At 40.2% G+C, this 19481-nt stretch overlaps 1 protein-coding gene across 3 annotated transcripts in view; it reads right to left on the minus strand.

The window, feature by feature from the left end:
* MSR1 (macrophage scavenger receptor 1) overlaps positions 1-19481 on the minus strand; it is an 83945-nt gene that overhangs the window by 17268 nt on the left and 47196 nt on the right. Inside the window, exon 9 of one of the 3 annotated variants that reach the window (XM_005887438.3) lies at positions 17019-17159. The exons of the other annotated variants lie outside the window; for them this stretch is intronic. Within the exon in view, the coding sequence (XP_005887500.1) occupies positions 17149-17159 (11 nt within the window). The 3' untranslated portion in view covers positions 17019-17148. Of the gene's footprint in view, positions 1-17018; positions 17160-19481 lie in introns of those variants that run through there. 3 annotated transcript variants of the gene reach the window in all.

Below are 19481 nucleotides of genomic sequence, written 5' to 3' on the forward strand. Positions count from 1 at the left end.
TATGGACCTAACAGAAGCAGAAGATATTAAGAAGAGGTGGCAAGAATACAGGGAAAACTACACTAAAAAGATCTTAATGACTCAGATAATCATGATGGTGTGATCACTCACCTAGAGCCAGATACCCTGGTGTGCAAAGTCAAGTGAGCCTTAGGAAGCATCACTATGAACAAAGCTAGTGGAGGTGATGGAATTCCAGTTGAGCTATGTCAAACCCTAAAAGATGATGCTGTGAAAGTGCTGCACTCAGCATGCTAGCAAATTTGGAAAACTCATCAGTGGCCACAGGACTGTAAAAGGTCAGTTTTCATTCCAGTCACAGTGAAGGGCAATGCCAAAGAAGGTTCAAACTACCACCAACTGCACTCATCTCACACACTAGCAAAGTAATGCTTAAAATTCTCCAAGCCAGGCTTCAACTGTACATGAACCAAGAACTTCCAGATGTTCAAGCTGGATTTAGAAAAGGCAGAAGAACCAGAGATCAAATTGCCAACATCTGTTGGATCATTGAAAAAGCAAGAGAGTTCCAGAAAAAAATCTACTTCTGCTTCGCTATGCTAAAGCCTTTGACTGGGTGGATCACAACAAACTGTGGAAAATTCTTCAAGAGACAGGAATGCCAGACTACCTAACCTGCCTCTGGAGAAACCAGTATGCAGGTCAAGAAGCAACAGTTAGAACCAGACATGGAAGAAGGGACTGGTTCCAAATTGGGAAAGGAGTATATCAAGGCTATATATTGTCACCCTGTTTATTTAACTTATATGCAGAGTACATCATGCAAAATGCCAGGCTGGATGAAGCACAAGCTGGAATCAAGATTGCCAAGAGAAATATCAATAACCTCAGATATGCAGATGATACCACCTGTATGGCAGAAAGCAAAGAGTAACTAAAGAGCCTCTTGATGAAAGTGAAAGAGGAGAATTAAAAAGCTGGCTTAAAACTCAACATTCAGAAAACTAAGATCATGGCATCCAGTCCCATCACTTCATGGCAAAAAGATGGGGAAGCAATGGAAATAGTGAGAGACTATTTTCTTGGGCTCCAAAATCACTGTGGATGGTGACTGCAGCCCTATAATTACACAAACTCATGTCCATTGAGTCAGGGATGCCATCCAACCATCTCATCCTCTGTCGTCCCCTTCTCCTCCCACCTTCAATCTTTCCCAGCATCAGGGTCTTTTCAAAAGAGTCAGCTCTTCACGTCAGGTGGCCAAAGTATTGCTGTTTCAGCTTCAGAATCAGTCCTTCCAATCAATATTCAGGATAGATTTCATTTAGAATGGACTGGTTGGATCTCCTTGCAGTCCAAGGGACTCTTAAAGAGTCTTCAACAACACAGTTCAAAAGCTTCAATTCTTTGGCCCTCAGCTTTCTTTACAGTCCAACTCTCACATCCATACATGACTACTGGAAAACCATAGCTTTGACTAGATGGATCTTTGCTAGCAAAGTAATGTCTCTGCTTTCTAATATGCTGTCTAGGTTGCTCATAGCTTTTCTTCCAAGAAGCAGTTCAGTTCAGTTCAGTCAGTCAGTCATGTCTGAATCTTTGCGACCCCACAAACCACAGCATGCCAGGCCTCCCTGTATATCACCATCTCCTGGAGTTTACCCAAACTCATGTCCACTGAGTCGGTGATACCATCCAACCATCTCACCTCTGTTGTCCCCTTCTCCTCCTGCCCCCAATCTTTCCCAGCATCAGGGTCTTTTCAAGAGTCAGCTCTTCACGTCAGGTGGTCAAAGTATTGGAGTTTCAGCTTCAACATCAGTCCTTCCAATGAGCACCCAGGCCTGATCTCCTTTAGGATGGACTGGTTGGATCTCCTTGAAGTCCAAGGGACTCTCAAGAGTCTTCTCCAACACCACAGTTCAAAAGCATCAATTCTTTGGCACTCGGCTTTCTTTATAGTCCAACTCTCACACCATAAACGACTACTGGAAAAACCATAGCCTTGACGAGATGGACCTTTGTAGGCAAAGTAATGTCTCCACTTTTTAATATGCTGTCTAGGTTGGTCATAACTTTCCTTCCAAGGAGTAAGTGTATTTTAATTTCATGGTTGCAGTCACCATCTGCAGTGATTTTGGAGCCCCCCAAAATAAAGTCTGACACTGTTTCCACATCTTCTTGCCATGAAGTGATGGGACCAGATGCCATGATCTTAGTTTTCTGAATGTTGAGCTTTAAGCCAACTTTTTCACTCTCCTCTTTCACTTTTATCAAGAGGCTCTTTAGTTCCCCTTCACATTCTGCCATAAATGTTATGTCATCTGCATATCTGAGGTTATTGATATATCTCCTGGCAATCTTGATTCCAGCTTGTCCTTCCTCCAGCCCAGCATTTCTCATGATGTACTCTGCATATAAGTTAAATAAGCAGGGTGACAATATACAGCCTTGATGTACTCCTTTTCCTATTTGGAACCAGTCTATTATCCCATATTCAATTCTAACTGTTGCTTCCTGACCTGCATACATGTTTCTCAAGAGGCAGGTCAGGTGGTCTGGTATTCCCATCTCTTTCAGAATATTCCACAGTTGGTTGTGATCCAGAGTCAAAAGTTTTGGCATTGTCAATAAAGCAGAAGTAGATGTTTTTCTGGAACTCTCTTGCCTTTTTGTTGATCCAACAGATGTTTGCAATTTGATCTCTGGTCCCTCTGACTTTTCTAAATCCAGGTTGAATATCTGGAAGTTTATGGTTCATATATTGTTGAAGCCTGACTTGGAGAATTTTAAGCATTACTTGCTAGTGTGTGAGATGAGTGCAATTGTGTGGTAGTTTGAACATTCTTTGGCATTGCCTTCTTTGAGATTGGAATGAAAACTGACCTTTTCCAGCCCTGTGGTCACTGCTGAGTTTTCCAAATTTGCTGACATATTGAGTGCAGCACTTTCACAGCATCATCTTTTAGGATTTGAAATAGCTCGACTGGAATTCCATCACCTCCACTCACTTTGACCATAGTGATGATTCCTCAGGCCCACTTGACTTCACATTCCAGGACTTCTGGCTCTAGGTGAGTGATCACACCATCGTGGTTATCTGAGTCATGAAGATCTTTTTTGTACAGTTCTTCTGTGTATTCTTGCCACCTCTCAGTATCTTCTGCTTCTGTTAGGTCCATACTGTTTCTGTCTTTTATGGAGCCCATCTTTGCATGAAACAGTCCCTTAGTATCTCTAATTTTCCTGAAGAGATCTCTAGTCTTTCCCATTCTGCTGTTTTCCTCTATTTCTTTGCATTGAATGCTGAGCAAGGCTTTCTTATCTCTCCTTGCTATTCTTTGGAACTCTGCATTCAGATGGGTATATCTTTTCTTTTCTCCTTTGCCTTTCCATTCTCTTCTTTTCTCAGTTATTTGTAAGGCTTCCTCAGACAACAATTTTGCCTTTTTGCTTTTCTTTTTCTGGGGATGGTCTTGATCAGTGCCCCTGCACAGTATCATGAACCTCTGTCCATAGTTCTTCAGGCACTTTATCGGATCTAATCCCTTGAATCTATCTGTCGCTTCCAGTGAATAATCATAAGGGATTTGATGTAGGTCATACCTGAATGGTCTAGTCATTTTCCCTACTTCAATTTATCTCTGATTTTGGCAATAAGGAGTTCATGATCTGAGCCACAGTCAGCTCCTGGTCTTGTTTTTGCTGACTTTAAGGAGCTTCTCCATCTTTGACTGCAAAGAATATAGTCAATCTGATTTTGGTATTGACCATTGGGTGATCTCCATGTGTAGAGGCTTCTCTTGTGTTGTTGGAAGAGTGTATTTACTATGACCAGTGTGTTCTCTTGGAAAAACTTGATTAGCCTTTGCCCTGCTTCATTTTGTACTCCAAGGCCAAATTTGCCCATTACTCCAGGTATCTCTTTACTTCCTACTTTTGCAATCCAGTCCCCTATATGAAAAGGACATCTTTTTTGGGTGTTAGTCCTAGAAGGTCTTGTAGGTGTTCATAGAACTTAGCTTCTTCAGCATTACTGTTTGGGGCATGGACTTGGATTCCTGTGATACTGAATGGCTTGCTTTGGAAATGAACAGAGATCATTCTGTCATGTTTGATATTGCATCCAATAACTGCATTTCAGACTTTTTTGTTGACTATGAAGGCTACTCCATTTCTTCTAAGGGATTCCTGCCCACAGTAGTAGATATAATGGTCATCTGAGTTAAATTCACCCATTCTTGTCCATTTTAGTTCACTGATTCCTAAAATGTTGATGTTCACTCTTGCCATCTCCTGTTTGCTCACTTCCAATTTGCCTTGATTCATGGACCTGACATTCCAGGTTCCTATGCAGTTTGCTCTTTACCACATGGGACTTGCGTCCATCACCAATCACACCTACTGCTGGGTGTTGTTTTTTCTTTGGCTCGCTCTCGTCATTCTTTCTGGAGTTATTTTTCCACTATTCTCCAGTAGCGTACTGTGCACCTACCGACCTGGGGAGTTCATCTTTCAGTATCCTTTTTTTTTCCCCCCTATCATACTGTTTATGGGGTTCTCAAGGCAAAAATACCAAAGTGGTTTACCATTCCCTTCTCCAGTGGACCATGTTTTGTCAGAACTCTCCACTTTTAGGAGACTTTTAGTTCAGTTCAGCTCAGTTCAGTCGCTCAGTTGTGTCCAGCTGTTTGTGACCCCTTGGACTGTAGCACACCAGGCTTCCCTGTCCATCACCAGCTCCTGAAGCTTCCTCAGACTCAAGTCCATTGAGTTGGTGATGCCATCCAACCATCTCATCCTCTGTCATCCCCTTCTCCTGCCTTCAATATTTCCAAGCATCAGGGTCTTTTCCAATGAGTCAGTTCTTTGCATCAGGTGGCCAAAGTATTGGAGACTTTTAGGAAGTATACAAATATGGATCCCTCCTCCCTTGAGGGACAAGCCCCCTTGGCTATGTATTTCATAGCCCAGTCTGCCCCAGACATCAGGCACAAGATTCAGAAAGCAACTTCTGGGCCTCAGACTCCAGTGAATCAGTTGCTCCAATTGGCTTATTCAGTTTTTTAAAATACGGATATGGCCAAAAAGGCTGAACATACCCAGGAAAATATGCAAAAATGGATTTTTCTGCTCAGAGACCACCAACTAATCTTCCCACTCATTAGCATATGAAATTGCTCAGCCTATAAAAACTAAACACGCCACATTTCATATAGGAATTTGCCCTCTGTGATGGCCCACACACTCTCTGTGGTGTGGATCTCTGAATCTGAGTAAATCCACTTCTTACCTCTCACTTTGTCACTCACTAAATTCTTTTTACAATGACACATCAAGAACCTGAGCTTCATTAGGTCCTGAAACCAGGTACTGTGGGTTTTGGCAGGGTTCAAATCCCAGCACATGGGTTCAAGTTCCAATCTGAGGTACACAGTTTGAGTTTATTCTTCAAAATGAAATATAAATCTAAAGTTTTTACTTTTACAGGTTTTGAAAATTTTGAGATTTACATTTTAAGGTGAGAGTACTTGAATATATTATCATACTATTAAACACCTTGCTTATTAATTTTTTAACTACTTTCTTATTTAATACTTAACCTTCTCAAAGAGGAGCTTTCAGCCCAATAGGTAGAACTTTTGCAGACAGACGAAGCTTACCCTATGGTTTCAGAAGGAATATATTTGACTTTTGTTATTTCCAAGCATGATGGATCTTGAAGAGGCTCATGGAGACCAGTAATGAGTAAAATATGGCCCTTAAGCCAATCCTAGCTTTCTGTTTATTTTGTAAATAAAGCTTTAGTTTATTTACTAAATAAACCTCAAAATTCTCCAAGCAAGCCTTCAACAATATGTGAACCAGAACTTCCAGGTGTTCAAGCTGGATTTAGAAAAGGCAGAGGGACCAGAGATCAAATTGCCAACATCCATTGGATAATAGAAAAAGGAAAGAGTTCCAGAGAAATACCTACTTCTGTTTTATTGACTACGCTAAAGCCTTTGACTGTGTGGATCACAACAAACTGTGGAAAATTCCAGAGACTGGAATACCAGACCACCTTACCTGCCTTCTGAGAAATTGGTATGCAGGTCAAGAGCCAACAGTTAGAACCAGACATGGAAAAACAGACTGGTTCCAAATTGGGAAAGGAGTATGTCAAGGCTGTATATTGTCACCCTGCTTATTTAACTTCTATGCAGAGAATATGATGTGAAATGCTGGGCTGGAAGAAGCACAAGGTGGAATCAAGATGGCCAGGAGAAGTATCAATAACTTCAGAGATGCAGATGACACCACCCGTATGGCAGAAAGCAAAGAAGAACAAAAGAGCCTCTTGATGAAAGTGAAAGAGGAGAGTTAACAAGTTGGCTTAAAGCTCAACATTCAGAAAAATAAGATCATGGCATCCGTTCCCATCACTTCATGGCAAATAGATGGGGAAGCAATGGAAAGACTGAGAGACTTTATTTTCTTGGGCTCCAAAATCACTGTGGATGGTGACTGCAGCCCTATAATTAAAAGACAATTGCACCTTGGAAGCAAAGGTATGACCAACCTAGACAGCATATTAAAAAGCAGAGATATTACTTTGCCAACAACAGTCCATCTATATTCAAAGGTATGGTTTTTCCAGTAGTCATGTATGGATGTGAGAGTTGGACTATAAAGAAAGCTGAGCGCTGAAGAATTGATGCTTTTGAACTGTGGTGCTGGAGAAGACTCTTGAGAGCACTTTGGACTCCAAGGAGATCCAAGCAGTCCATCCTAAATGAAATCTGTCCTCAATATTCATTGGAAAGACTGATTCTAAAGCTGAAACTGCAATACTTTGGCCACCTGAGAAGAACTGATTCATTGGAAAAGACCCTGATGCTAGGAAAGATTGAATGTAGGAGGGGAAGGGGATGACAGAGGATGAGTTGGTTGGATGGCATCACTGACTCGATGGACAGGACTTTGAGCAAGTTCAGTGAGTTGGTGATGGACAGGGAAGCCTGGCGTGCTGCAGTCCATGGGGCTGCACAGAATCAAACATGACTGTGTGACCTAACTGAACTCAACTGAAAGCTTTAGTGGAATGCATCCATGCCTGTTTGTTTACATATGATGTAGGTTTGCTTTCAGACTACACAGCAGAGTTAAATAGTCTAACAGACTTTCTGGCATGCAAACCAAAAATATTTACTAGCTGGTTCTTTTCTGAAAAAGCTTGGCAACCCCTGGTATAATTGAAAACACAAGACTAGTATGATAGCAGATTTCAGTAGGGAAAAACCTGCCACGTGACCCCTGGAACCAATAAGGCTATAATTAATCTCCACTTACTTTTCCAGTTTAATGCTTTGGAAACCTCTTTGCCCCTCCTTTCTTGCTTCCTTTACTTCAGTTACATAATTACTCACATTTCCAAATAAGCCTTCCCTCCTTTATTCCTGGGGCTTTGGTGCCTCGATTCCCCCACACCCTCTCCTCCTCCCAGCCCCCACCAACACCTCCCATTTCTTCACCCCCAGCACCCAGTTTTGATAGGTACCCTTCTCAAGCTCGCACAGCACTGAAAGTGTTAGTCGCTCATCTTGTCTGACTCTTTGCCACCCATGGACTGTAGCTCACTAGGCTCCTCTGTCCGTGGGATTCTCCAGGCAAGAACACTGGAATGGGTTGCCATTTCCCTCTCCATGGGGTCTTCCCCACCCACGGATTGAACTCAGGTCTCTCACATTGCGGGCAGAGTCTTTACTGTTTGAGCTACCTGCAAGCACAGCACTACTGACCTACAAAGCACTGAAAACTGGTTTATTTTCACCCCCGAACTGACATCCTTCCAGTTATCTTTTCAATCCCTGACCAAATATCACTTGATGAAGCGTGATGGTATAAATGAATGAATTAATTTTGAGCTCCTCTTGATAGGTGATCTCTATTGGATTAAATTGGCAAATGTTTAAAATACCAAACACTGAAAGGAATAGAATTTAGTATGTCATCCGTCTCTAGAGAGAATGTTGTTTCTATGTGCAGAGCAGTAAAGGAAATTGCACAGGGAAGGTTGATTTAAAAAGAGTCCTATTACAGGAAAAAAACCACATGGTCGTCCACTAAGAGCCCTCTAATGTGGAATGGTCTGGTGGGAGGGTTTGATCAGAAGCCTCACAAATTCCAAAGCCTGATTTTGTAGGTTTAGTGGATTTATCTCTTAGTGGCAGACTAATGTTAAACAGAATCTTGGGACTAAATGGCAATTCAATTTACAACCAGAAATGTAATTGCTTCAAAAAACAGAAATATTTTTAACTACTTGACAAGGCCATTTTCTCTCTGTGGGCAATCTGTGCAAGAAGTCAAATCACAATCAGTGAATTATTCGTTTAATTAATTTATTAATTTACAATGAGGCATAGCAGTGAGATTTTGCCTCTGGGATTGGCCCATGCTCTTTTGCTTAACACATTTTTCTTTCTATATGTTAATATATTTCATCAGGTTAGGGGATTTTACATATCTCTGCTCTGATCCACTGTGGTTTAATTTTCTAAAGGCAGTCTTATTATACTTATTTCCTAGGGTTGGAAGGAAGAGTAGACTACTGATAATTTTTATATATTTTTAAAAGTCTGTAAGAAAGATAAAAACAATATGTGAAATACTTATTTTACAAATAGCTCATTCATAGGTCTATAATCATAAGGTGTCAAACAAAAAATAATGAGCAAGTAATTTACAGAAGAAGATTTTTTAATCTGAGAAAATAATTTCAAATTAGTGCAAGTTAACCAGTTCAGTGGCCATTGTTGTTTTTTTTTTGTCTGTTTGTTTATTGAAGGCTTATTTTTAAAGGAAGAAGTAAAACAACTAAATTAAATATCTGGAATAAAGGAATAGCTAAATTAATTATAGTATATACATTAGATGGATAGTTTTAGAGGCATTAAACATAACTGTCAAAGGAATAATGTAGAAAATGAAAAAAATGGTAATATAAAATTAAGTGATATTAATATTTTATTTTACTATGCCAAAAAGTTGATATTTAAAAAGACTAGAAGGAAGTATCCAAGAATATTGACAGTAATTTTGTATAGGGGACAGGGATTGAATATAAAATCTTTTTCTTATTTTCTGAAATTATAATATTTTTAAAATTAGGATTAATTAAAATAAGTGGTGGCCAGATATTCACTAATGTCCTTACTGTTTTAAAGGGTCTATTACTCAAATAAAGCCAAAATTCATAAAACTGAGGAAAAGAACAAGCTTAGAATGAGAGATCTTGTATAGTGTTTTTTATATAAAACAGAAAATAATACCATCTCCCATTTATGCAAACATACATATGTAGCAAATATACAGAAGCATGAATGGAAACAAACATGTAACTCCATGATGGAAATTTAACCTAGAAAACAAGACAGGCAAGCATAAATGGAACTTCAGCTGTGCAAGTTAGCATACTTCTTAAAAAAAAAAATATGTGCAGTCAGTATGGTAGAAAGACAACACCTCTAAAATGCAGGTGGTGTATACATGATTACGTATCAGCTATTTGTTGTAAATGTTCTTTCTTCCTGTCTTTATATTTGAAATCTATTTTATTTAAAGAAGTCTATTTTAAGTCTCATGTTCACAGGGCTACTGATGGAGCCATCCATGAGCCCAAAATAAATTATAGAAATGCTTCATATGTAAGTCTTTTCTTGAAAGTTAGGAAAAAATATTATGAATCTGCATAGCATAGAACAGGAAGGCAGCAGGGCACAACCTTTAAAAGAATGACAGAGATGTTGAGGACACAGCATGAACTGGTTAGCACCAACTAGGTCCAAAATGGTGCACAAGTGAACTTCCACTAAACCTTCAGCCTCATTATGCACTCATTATAATACATCAGAAAGCTAAACTCACGTACAGACACCAGGACAGTTCTAAGCCCAGCCATAAAAAGGCTAAAGTGGGCAGTGCCCCAATTCCTGGAAATCTCCACTCCATCCCCATAATAGTTGGAATAATACTCCCACTCATTAGCCTATAAAAACCAACCACCCCGTATTTTAGGGCCTCTTACCTTCTGAGATGGTCCAGAATCTATCTATGGAGTGTGTATCTTCCTGAATTAGCCATCTTTTACTTGTGACTCTTGAATTCTTTCCTGAGGGAAGCCAAGAACCCACACTAGGCACCGTCCCAGGGACTTGCCTGAGACCCCAGATGTGACCATCCTCTTGCACCCCACTTCCTTTCCTGCAACAAGCTCCAGCTTCCAAAATTGTAATTTGAAAAGAAAAGTCAAGAAGAATGTGAATTCTGAGGCATCCCTGCATGTATCCAGCACTGCTACTTGAGTGGAAGAAAAGAATGGAGGTTAAGATGACTTGAGGAGTGTAGTTATTTCATTTCAAGTATTATGATATTGCTTGCCTTATTGTCATGCTTTCTTTACTTTAAATTATTTAGTGGAATTACAATTTAGGGTTAAATTTATTACCCAATGGTAATTATTGTATCTGAGCTCCAAATGTAGCAAAAGTTTTTTGTAAAAGTCTAGTTGCAAGTTGACCCAGAAGTCCTTGTAATATAACAAAATTCCTCTGGAAAGGGACCTGATTTTTTTTTAAGATAATTAGTCTAGTGAAGTACTTAACTATGAAAGGCACAATCTGGTGTGAAATAAAATTCATACTTTATGGCAAGATCAAAAAATTTAAACATAAAATTTTTTCTGCCCTTTGGCCTCTTCTGCCCCTAATGTTCACTGTATATCTGCATTATGTATCAACCAGATCTCAACCATCAGCAGAAAGACCTGCTCAACAATAAACAGCAACAGTGTCCTAGCATCAAGACAATTCCTTAAATATAACATTCCCTCTAGAGCTTGTAAGGGGTCACATGACCTAGCACGATGACCTGAAGATTTGGATTATGTAAACTATCAATAATAACATCATTTGATATACATCCCTCTGTCTCAAAAACTTACACAACTGGGCCTTGACTTCTAATGGAGCTCTCTGAGATGCTCTTCCCAAGCTATCATCCTCAAATTTGGCTCAAATAAAATTTTCCATTTCTTCCTTCAATTGACAGATTAATTTTTCTTTTACAATGGATATCAGATGTCTGCAGAAATACGTTGAATTTCTTGGAAAAATACTTTAACAGATTTTGAATCTTGATCTGGAAGTTGAAGGAAACAAGTATTCTGGAAATCCCAAAACAAAGTAAAGAGGAGAAACAGGAGGGAGAAGATCCCAGCTGAGCAGGGGTGTGTAAAGTTTTTTGGCTGGAGGGTAGAATCTGAGGATAGCGGCCAGTGAGGAAAATTTGGTGTCTAATCTAGTTGGTTTTCAACAGAGTCAAGTTCAAGGCTCAGCTTGAAGTTGTAGACTTTTCTGCTCACATTTCCTGTTAGGCATGATTCTTCAATAAAATTCTCTTACATCCCCAGGTAGAATTAGGGAACATTCTCAAATGAAGGGAGACATGTGGTGGTCATTGTTGGAATGAGAGATGTCGGGGGAGGGGGAAGCAACAACAAAGATGCGTGGGTGTGTGAGTTTCCTCAGGCTACTATAGTCAATGACCAACCCAGACAGCATATTCAAAAGCAGAGACATTACCTTGCCAACAAAGTTCCGTCTAGTCAAGGCTATGGTTTTTCCAGTGGTCATGTATGGATGTGAGAGTTGGACTATAAAGAAAGCTGAGTGCCAAAGAATTGATGCTTTTGAACTTTGGTGTTGGAGAAGATTTTTGAGAGTCCCTTGGACTGCAAGGAGATCCAACCAATCCATCCTAAAGGAAATCAGTCCTGGGTATTCATTGGAAGGACGGGTGTTGAAGCTGAAACTCCAATATTTGGCCACCTGATGTGAAGAGCTGACTCATTGGAAAAGACCCTGATGCTGGGAAAGATTTAGGGCAGGAGGAGAAGGGGACAACAGAGGATGAGATGGCTGGATGGCATCACCAACTTGATGGACATGGGTTTGGGTAAACTCCGGGAGTTACTGATAGACAGGGAGGCCTGGCGTGTTGTGGTTCATGGGGTTGCCAAGAGTCGGACACGACTGAGAGACTGAACTGAACTGAACAATAGTAAATGGTCACAAACTGTGCAGCTTAAAACAACAGAACTTTATTCTTGCAGTACTGGAGGGCAGAAGTCTGAAATCAAGATGGTGGCAGAGCCTTGTTTTCTTTGAAGCCTCTGGGGAAAATCTATCCTTCTTTGTCTTAAGTTTCTCATGGCTTCAGCAAGTCTTAGCATTGTTTGGCTTGTAACCAGATCACTCTAATCCTTGTCTCTGTCTCCACGTGGTCTTCACTGTGTCTCTATGGCATTCTCTTCTTATCAAGATGTCCATCGCTGGCTTCAGGGCCCACCAGAATCCAATATGACCTCATCTTAGCTTAACTACACCTGCAAAGACCCTACTTCCTAATAAAGGCACGTTCTGAGGTTTCAGGAGAAAAGGAATTGCTAGAAACCCTATTAAACCCACTATCACAGTTGTCACGGGGATTTGAAAGAGGAGATGAAGGGAATATAATTTTTTCATATTTTCATCAAACTGCTTTCTAAAGCAGGCACAATTCCAGGAGGTACTGGAATTGCCTTAGAATATGAGGGTGGTGCTCAATTTATTACAATTTTATTTCAGGATTAAAGGACTGACTGCTCCCCCCCTCACCATGCCCCAGATTTCAGGACTGCGGAATAGCTGGGTAGCAGACATGTGGTTGCACTGGAAAGTAGAAACTTAGCAAAATTAACAATGATGACAGTGAACACCCATAGTTCAATAACCAAAAGATTGAGAATGTGTTACATCAAAATAAATGTTAGTAAACCTAGATGATACTGAGTAAATACGTTACAACTTAAAAGTTCTTACTTTGCAGTGGATTAAGCAGGATGTGAGTGAGAACACAGCAGAATCAGGGGGTGAGGGTAACCAGAGCGTCCAGGAAGGGTCCTGCAGGGTAAGCCACAGTGGGAGATATTTCTGGGACACTTCATGTGCGAGCAAGTAACTCCGCTGGCTGTTCTAAGGAATCTGACCTTGAGATTCGCATTGTAGGGAGCACAGTAGCCAGAGAACCAGGTTAAGGGGGCAAATGATCCGTTGTGACCTGGGAATTCCCTGGTGGTCCAGTGGTTAGGACTCTGTGTGCTCACAAAAGAAACAATCTTGTATTAGTGTAAGATGATGTTTACTGCAGAACAGGAAGCCAGGACCTGGTTCTCTGAAGAAGGAAGGAAAGTCATTTGGACCTCCAAGCTCGTGGAGACATGGGAAGTGGTGTGTTGGGTCTCTCTGCTCCATCTGAACTCTAGCACATACCTGGGTGAATTACAAACTTTGCTGATGCAAAAGACCTGGCTGGAACTGTATTGATTTTGTTTTTTTTTTTTCCTTCTCATTATCTCTGCTGAGAGTCAAGCTGTGAGACAGCTGGGATAGGTCCTAAACAGGACCAGTGCTAAGCCCTAGGCTCATTACTGATTTAAATCTCTAGTTCAATTTACAAGACATATTAGATATACACACTATTAAGGAATACATCTATTGCTTCTTAATGGAACACTATGTGTTTTTAGCAACCATTTGTGGAATCATATAAAGCTGAAAACACCACATAACTGTTGAGAATGATCAGTGTTTATGTAAGTTACATGGAGCCATCACTGCTCAGGGGACACTGCTCTGCTGAAGCCCAGCTGGGCCACTGAGGAAAGGACAGTGAGCAGTAAAACAAGAAACATGACGAAAGAAATGGGACATCCAAGCAGCAACATAATTGGGGAAAAAATGTGTTCAAATTGAGCCAGTTACTGAAATAAAGATAGAATATTAACAGGTAGCATCTTCCCCCGGCACACACGAGTAGCTCTCAGCAAAGTAATGGAAGCTTGGTGAGCATTCCAGAAAGACTATGTTTCTGAGTTAATATTCTTTAGGGAGAGACTGGAGGCAGTGGCTGGAACAGGATATGATGGAAGAAACATCAACAGAGATTAAACGAGAATGCTTTCTTGGAATCTGACCTAGTGGAATTCATGTTCTAAGAACTTTTTCTTCCTTAAGGTCTTCAAATGATTATAGCCATCCTAGATAATCAAATTGCTCATTACAAATCTCTTTCTCTCCCTTCCTTCTCCCTCTCTCCGCACCCTCCATATATTTGTGGTATTTATATATAAAAATATAGAAAACTAGTGTAGGAGTGTTGGATGGAGTCATAGAAACAAATAGGAACGTTGCAGATCAACACATCAGGTTTTGCGTTTCTGTTCTACCACTTGTTACAGGTGAGCTTCAGTTTCTAATCTATAAAATGGGAATGATGATAAGACTTACCTCAAAGGCTCTTCTGAATATCAGATGAGATAATGCATTAAAGCCCCTGGTGCTGAGCAAATGTTCTCCAAACACTCATTATTATAATTATTTTATGGTTGGAGAAGCAGCCTTGACTTTGGTCAGCTGATTGCTTTGAGAAAGACTGGGATTCATTCAAGGGTGTGCTGAGTCCTCAGCAGTAATCAAATGAAAGACATACTGATATTTCATATCGTGCTATGAGTTTCATTGTATGTAGTCTTATTGGGTAAAAAGCACAGTAGAAAACACGGACATTAGTACTTGGTACCTTTAGGACAGAGCATCACACAAAGTATTTAATTGTACAGCAGGAATTCATTTGCCTGAAACACATATGCTTCGAAGTTAGGGTGAGAACACAGCAGACTATTAGGACAAGCGTTAGAACTTGATGCAGACTTATTTTCTTTTTACTATATGTTATTAAATTGGGTGCCATGTGTGCATTTGAACTGGGCATTCAGCATCTACTTTTGTCTAGAGAAAAAGCCCTTCTGCCCTAATGTGGAAAGTTCAGGTTAGTATTTCACACATGTAAAGAAGTTCTTTGTAGTCTGGGGAGCCAGATAGCTTGTGAACTGAATCCCCTAGCATGGTGTCCCAGGGTGTCTGGGTTCAGGGTCATCCTGAGGCCAACGTAGACCAAGTCCTGTTGGAAGGAAAGATGGCTCTCAGCTGTCGCCTGGCCCCCAGCACAGAAAAAGGTAGGACATCCAATGAAACCACAGGCCAAGAGATCCGACTCATCTTCAGACATCTGCAATAATTGGCTCCTCAACATTGCTAGTTTGCTAGCATTGAGGATGGGTGGTCTGATTGCTCCCTGTCCCTCTTCTCCTGGAGACCTTAGTGTCGAGCCGGCACAAACCCAGAGTACCACTGACAACTCTAATCTGTTTCAACCTTTCCTGGAGCTTTCTCATCAGCAGCGTCATGGGCTCATCCTTCGTTCCTCAGAGCCTGGAACTCCTGTTTTATTAGCCTGACATTTTGTTCTGACCTGTGTTGACAGCTTCTGGCCTCTGGTGGGCACTCTGTTTAGTCGCTCCTTTTATTTATAACTTAACGCTCTTTTCCTCGGCTCAGACAAACTCATTGATTTGTGATCTGGTCACACTCGCGTTGCTCTATCTAATGTAAAATCTTATCCGAGTCTCCAGCATCTCTTTTTTGTCCATGGCATTTATTTGGCTTCTTGCATTTTCATTTGGCACACACTCATGTTCTGATTGTGGATTTAAATGTCTGCATTAGACCAGTGAGAAAGAATAGCTCCAGGTTAGAGAGACCCACCGGGAACTATGCCTTATGAGTGTTAAGCACGTCATGATTTTACAGAGCCATCTACATACATGGAGTATCTTATGTGACTCTCACGACAACACTGTGAGGTGAGTGATACAATGCCCATTTCACAGGCGAGGGAATGAAAGTGGGCAGACACACAGGGATGCTACTGAGAATTCTCCTAGAACTTTAATATCCTGAATCCTGGGACTGTATGTGTTAAAACTTGAAGGGAAGGAGAGGTGAGGAAATTCCATCTTTTGATTAATAGAGAGAGATAGACATTCAAAATGAACAAGGAATCCCATAGCTTTCTTTTTTTGTAGTTTGTCTTTTCCTACTTTTTCTCCTTTCTCATTTTCAGCTTTTTTACCTACAAAAAATATCTCCAGTTCTGCTGAAATATTTCTTTTTCTCCAGGATCTAAACAGAATATTTAAAGCACAAAGAATTGCTTAAAAAATGGTTTTCTTTATAGTTTTTATTGAGTAACATAACTAACACACTTCGAAACTTTGTTTTTACATGTGCGTTTACCAAGGATATTAAATGAAGCAGGCTGGTGAAAAGAGCTTTATAGAATAAAATAGTTTCAGCATTATTTTTTTATGATCAAAATATTCTTGCTTGAAAGAGCCTGGTAATTTAAGGCAACAAATTTTGATTTTTTTTTTTGGCTAAAAAATTTTGAAGGAACTGCCCCAGCTCCACTTGACTTCATGACAAAACTTGAAAAACATATGCCATAAACTGGAGAATAAGAAGACAAAGTAAACGAAGCAAATCAAAGTCAATTTACCTTTTTAAAATTCTAAGGAATTGAAGACTCTTGATCCCCTCTGAACACCCACGGAGCCCAGTTCCTTCCCCCATCTAGCCCTGCTCTAATGCATAACTGCTTGTGTCCATGGCTATGTTTTTCAGGGACAATTAGTTCTGGAAGGCCAGAGACAACAGCTATCTTATTAGCTGTTAAGTCTAGCTCCAGGAGGTATATGGTAAACATATGCTGAACAAACAAATGGATTCCTTTATGGCATCACTATCTCTGGCTGAGACTGATATGTTTGAGGGTAAAGAACTCACATATAATCTGTTACCATGAAATTTCTCCTGGGAGCCAATGGATTCGGGAGACACTAGATGAGTGAGTGGCAGAGTGATCCTGGCCTGGCTCTGAGAAGGGTAGGAGAGAGCAGTCTGCAAGTCAATCCATGGAGGCATCCCAGCTCAGGGACAGTGGTCATGGAGAGGTGCTGGAGAGCGGACAGGTATGAGCAGGGGAGCAGAGGCCCCAACAGCACCAAAAAACCAGGAGAGGAAGGCATGCGGAAGCTGATACCATGTGGGAACCAAGGTCGTTTGGAGGAGCCACAAGGGAATCCTGGAGTCAGATGTGCTGATGACTTGTCCAGAGATGAAGGGCCTTTTAATGAGATGGTAGCACGGGGTGTCCCGCCCAACCCACCTGATCTTCAAAGGGGCCTGCCCTAATACGATCAGGGAGTTATCCTGGTCCTGACACATATATGAAAGAGGAAATAAGAATGAAATTAGAACATGCTCCAGCACCATACACAAAAACAAATGCAAAATGGATTAAAGGCCTAAATGTAAAACCAGGTACTATCAAAATCTTAGAGGAAAACATAGAACACTCTCTGACAAATATCATAGCAAGATCTTTTTTGACCTACCTCCTAGAGTAATGAGAATAAAAACAAAAATAAGCAAATAGGACCTAAGTAAACGTATAAGCTTTGGCATAGCAAAGAAAATCATAAACAAAATGAAAAAACAACCCACATAATGGGAGAAAATATTTGCAAAGTGACCGACAAGGGATTCATTTCCAAAATATACAAACAGCTCAAGGGGCTCAATACCAAGGAAACAAACAGCCCAATCAATAAATGGGCAGAAGATCTAAATAAACATTTCTTTAAAGAAGATACACACATGGCCAAGAGGCACATGAAAAGATGCTCAACATCACTAATTACCCGAGTGAAAGAAAGAAAGTGAAGTTGCTCAGTCGTGTCCGACTCTTTGCGACCCCATGGACTGTAGCCCACAGGCTCCTCCGTCCATGGGATTTTCCAAGCAAGAATACTGGAGTGGGTTGCCATTTCCTTCTCCAGGAGATCTTCCCAACCTAGGGACTGAACCCGGGTCTTCTGCATTGTAAGCAGAAGCTTTAACATCTGAGCCACTAGAGAAGTCTGAGCCACCAGGGAATTACCAGAGTAATGCAAATCAAAACTACAATGAGGTATCACCTCACACAGATCAGAATGGCCATCATTTAAAAATCTACAAATGATAAATGCTTGCAAGGGTGTGAAGAAAAGAGAACCCTCCTACACTGTTGGTGAGAATCTAAATTGGTATAGCCATTACTAAGAACAGTATGGAGGTTCCTTAAAAAACTAAAAATAGAACTACCATATGATTCAGCATTCCCACTCCTGGGCATATATCCAGAGAAAGCCATAATTGGAAAAGACACATGTACCACAGTGCTCATTGCAGGACTATTTACAATACCCAGGACATGGAAGCAACCTAAATGTCTATCAACAGAGGAATGGATAAAGAAGAGGTGGTGTGGAAAATTACTCAGCCATAAAAAAGAATAAAGTAATGTTGTTTGCAGCAACATGGTTGGAGCTAGAAATTGTCATACTAAATTAAGTGAGTCAGACACAGAAAGACAAATATCATAAGACACTGATTATATGTGGAATCTAAAAGAATGATACAAATGAACCTATATGCAAAATGGAAACAGAGTCACGGATACAGAAAAGAAAAAAAATATTAAAAAAAAGAAAACAGTTACCAAGGAGGAAGGGGGGAGGGATAACTTGGGAGACTGGGATTTTCATATACACTCCACTATATGTAAAATAGATAACTAACAAGGACCTACTGTATAGCACAAGGAATTCTACTTAACACTCTGTAATGATCTATAAAGGAATAGAATCTAAAAAAGAGTGGATATATGTATATGCATAACTGATTCACTCTGCTGTATAGCAAAAACTAACACAACACTATAAATCGACTACGTGTGTGTGCACTAAGTCGCTTCAGTTGTGTCCAACTCTGCGACCCTATAGACCGTAGCCCTCTAGGCTCCTCTGTCCATGGGATTCTCCAGGCAAGAATACTGGAGTGGGTTGCCATGCCCTCCTCCAGGGGATCTTCCCGATCTAGGGACTGAGCCCGAGTCTCTTATGTGTCCTACATTGGCAGGTGGGTTCTTTACTATTAGTGCCACCTGGGAAACCAAATCAACTGTATTCAAATAAAACTTAATTAAAAAAAAGCTGAACCCCCCGCAAAACAAAATAGGAAGTCAATGATTATTTTCATTATATTTAAATCACACTTGAAAAATATTTTTAAAAATTACAGCAAAATAATTCAGCATCAATTTTCATATATCAGAATTAATTGAAGATGTGGGGATAAGGCACTTTCGTACAGAATAAATTGGTGCAACCTTTTAGGAGCCATTTGCAAGAATCCACCAAATTGTAAAATGCATGTCACCTTTCAATTATTGATTCTACTTCTAGCAAATTCTCTATTAAAAAACATTCCCAAAAGATCATGTAAGAGAGTGCTGAAAGTAGCATTGTTTCTTTTTTTTTTTTTAAACTTTACATAATTGTATTAGTTTTGCCAAATATCAAAATGAATCCGCCACAGGTAAGCCAAACTAAAGCAAACAAAAATCATCAAGTGTTCATCATTAGGGAATTGAATGACATATTATGCCAATTAGGGCAGCACTATATTAATGGAATAGTGTGTAGCCACTGAGAGAGA

The sequence above is a fragment of the Bos mutus genome, chromosome 27 (genome assembly GCF_027580195.1).
Source record: "Bos mutus isolate GX-2022 chromosome 27, NWIPB_WYAK_1.1, whole genome shotgun sequence".
NCBI lineage: Eukaryota > Metazoa > Chordata > Mammalia > Artiodactyla > Bovidae > Bos > Bos mutus.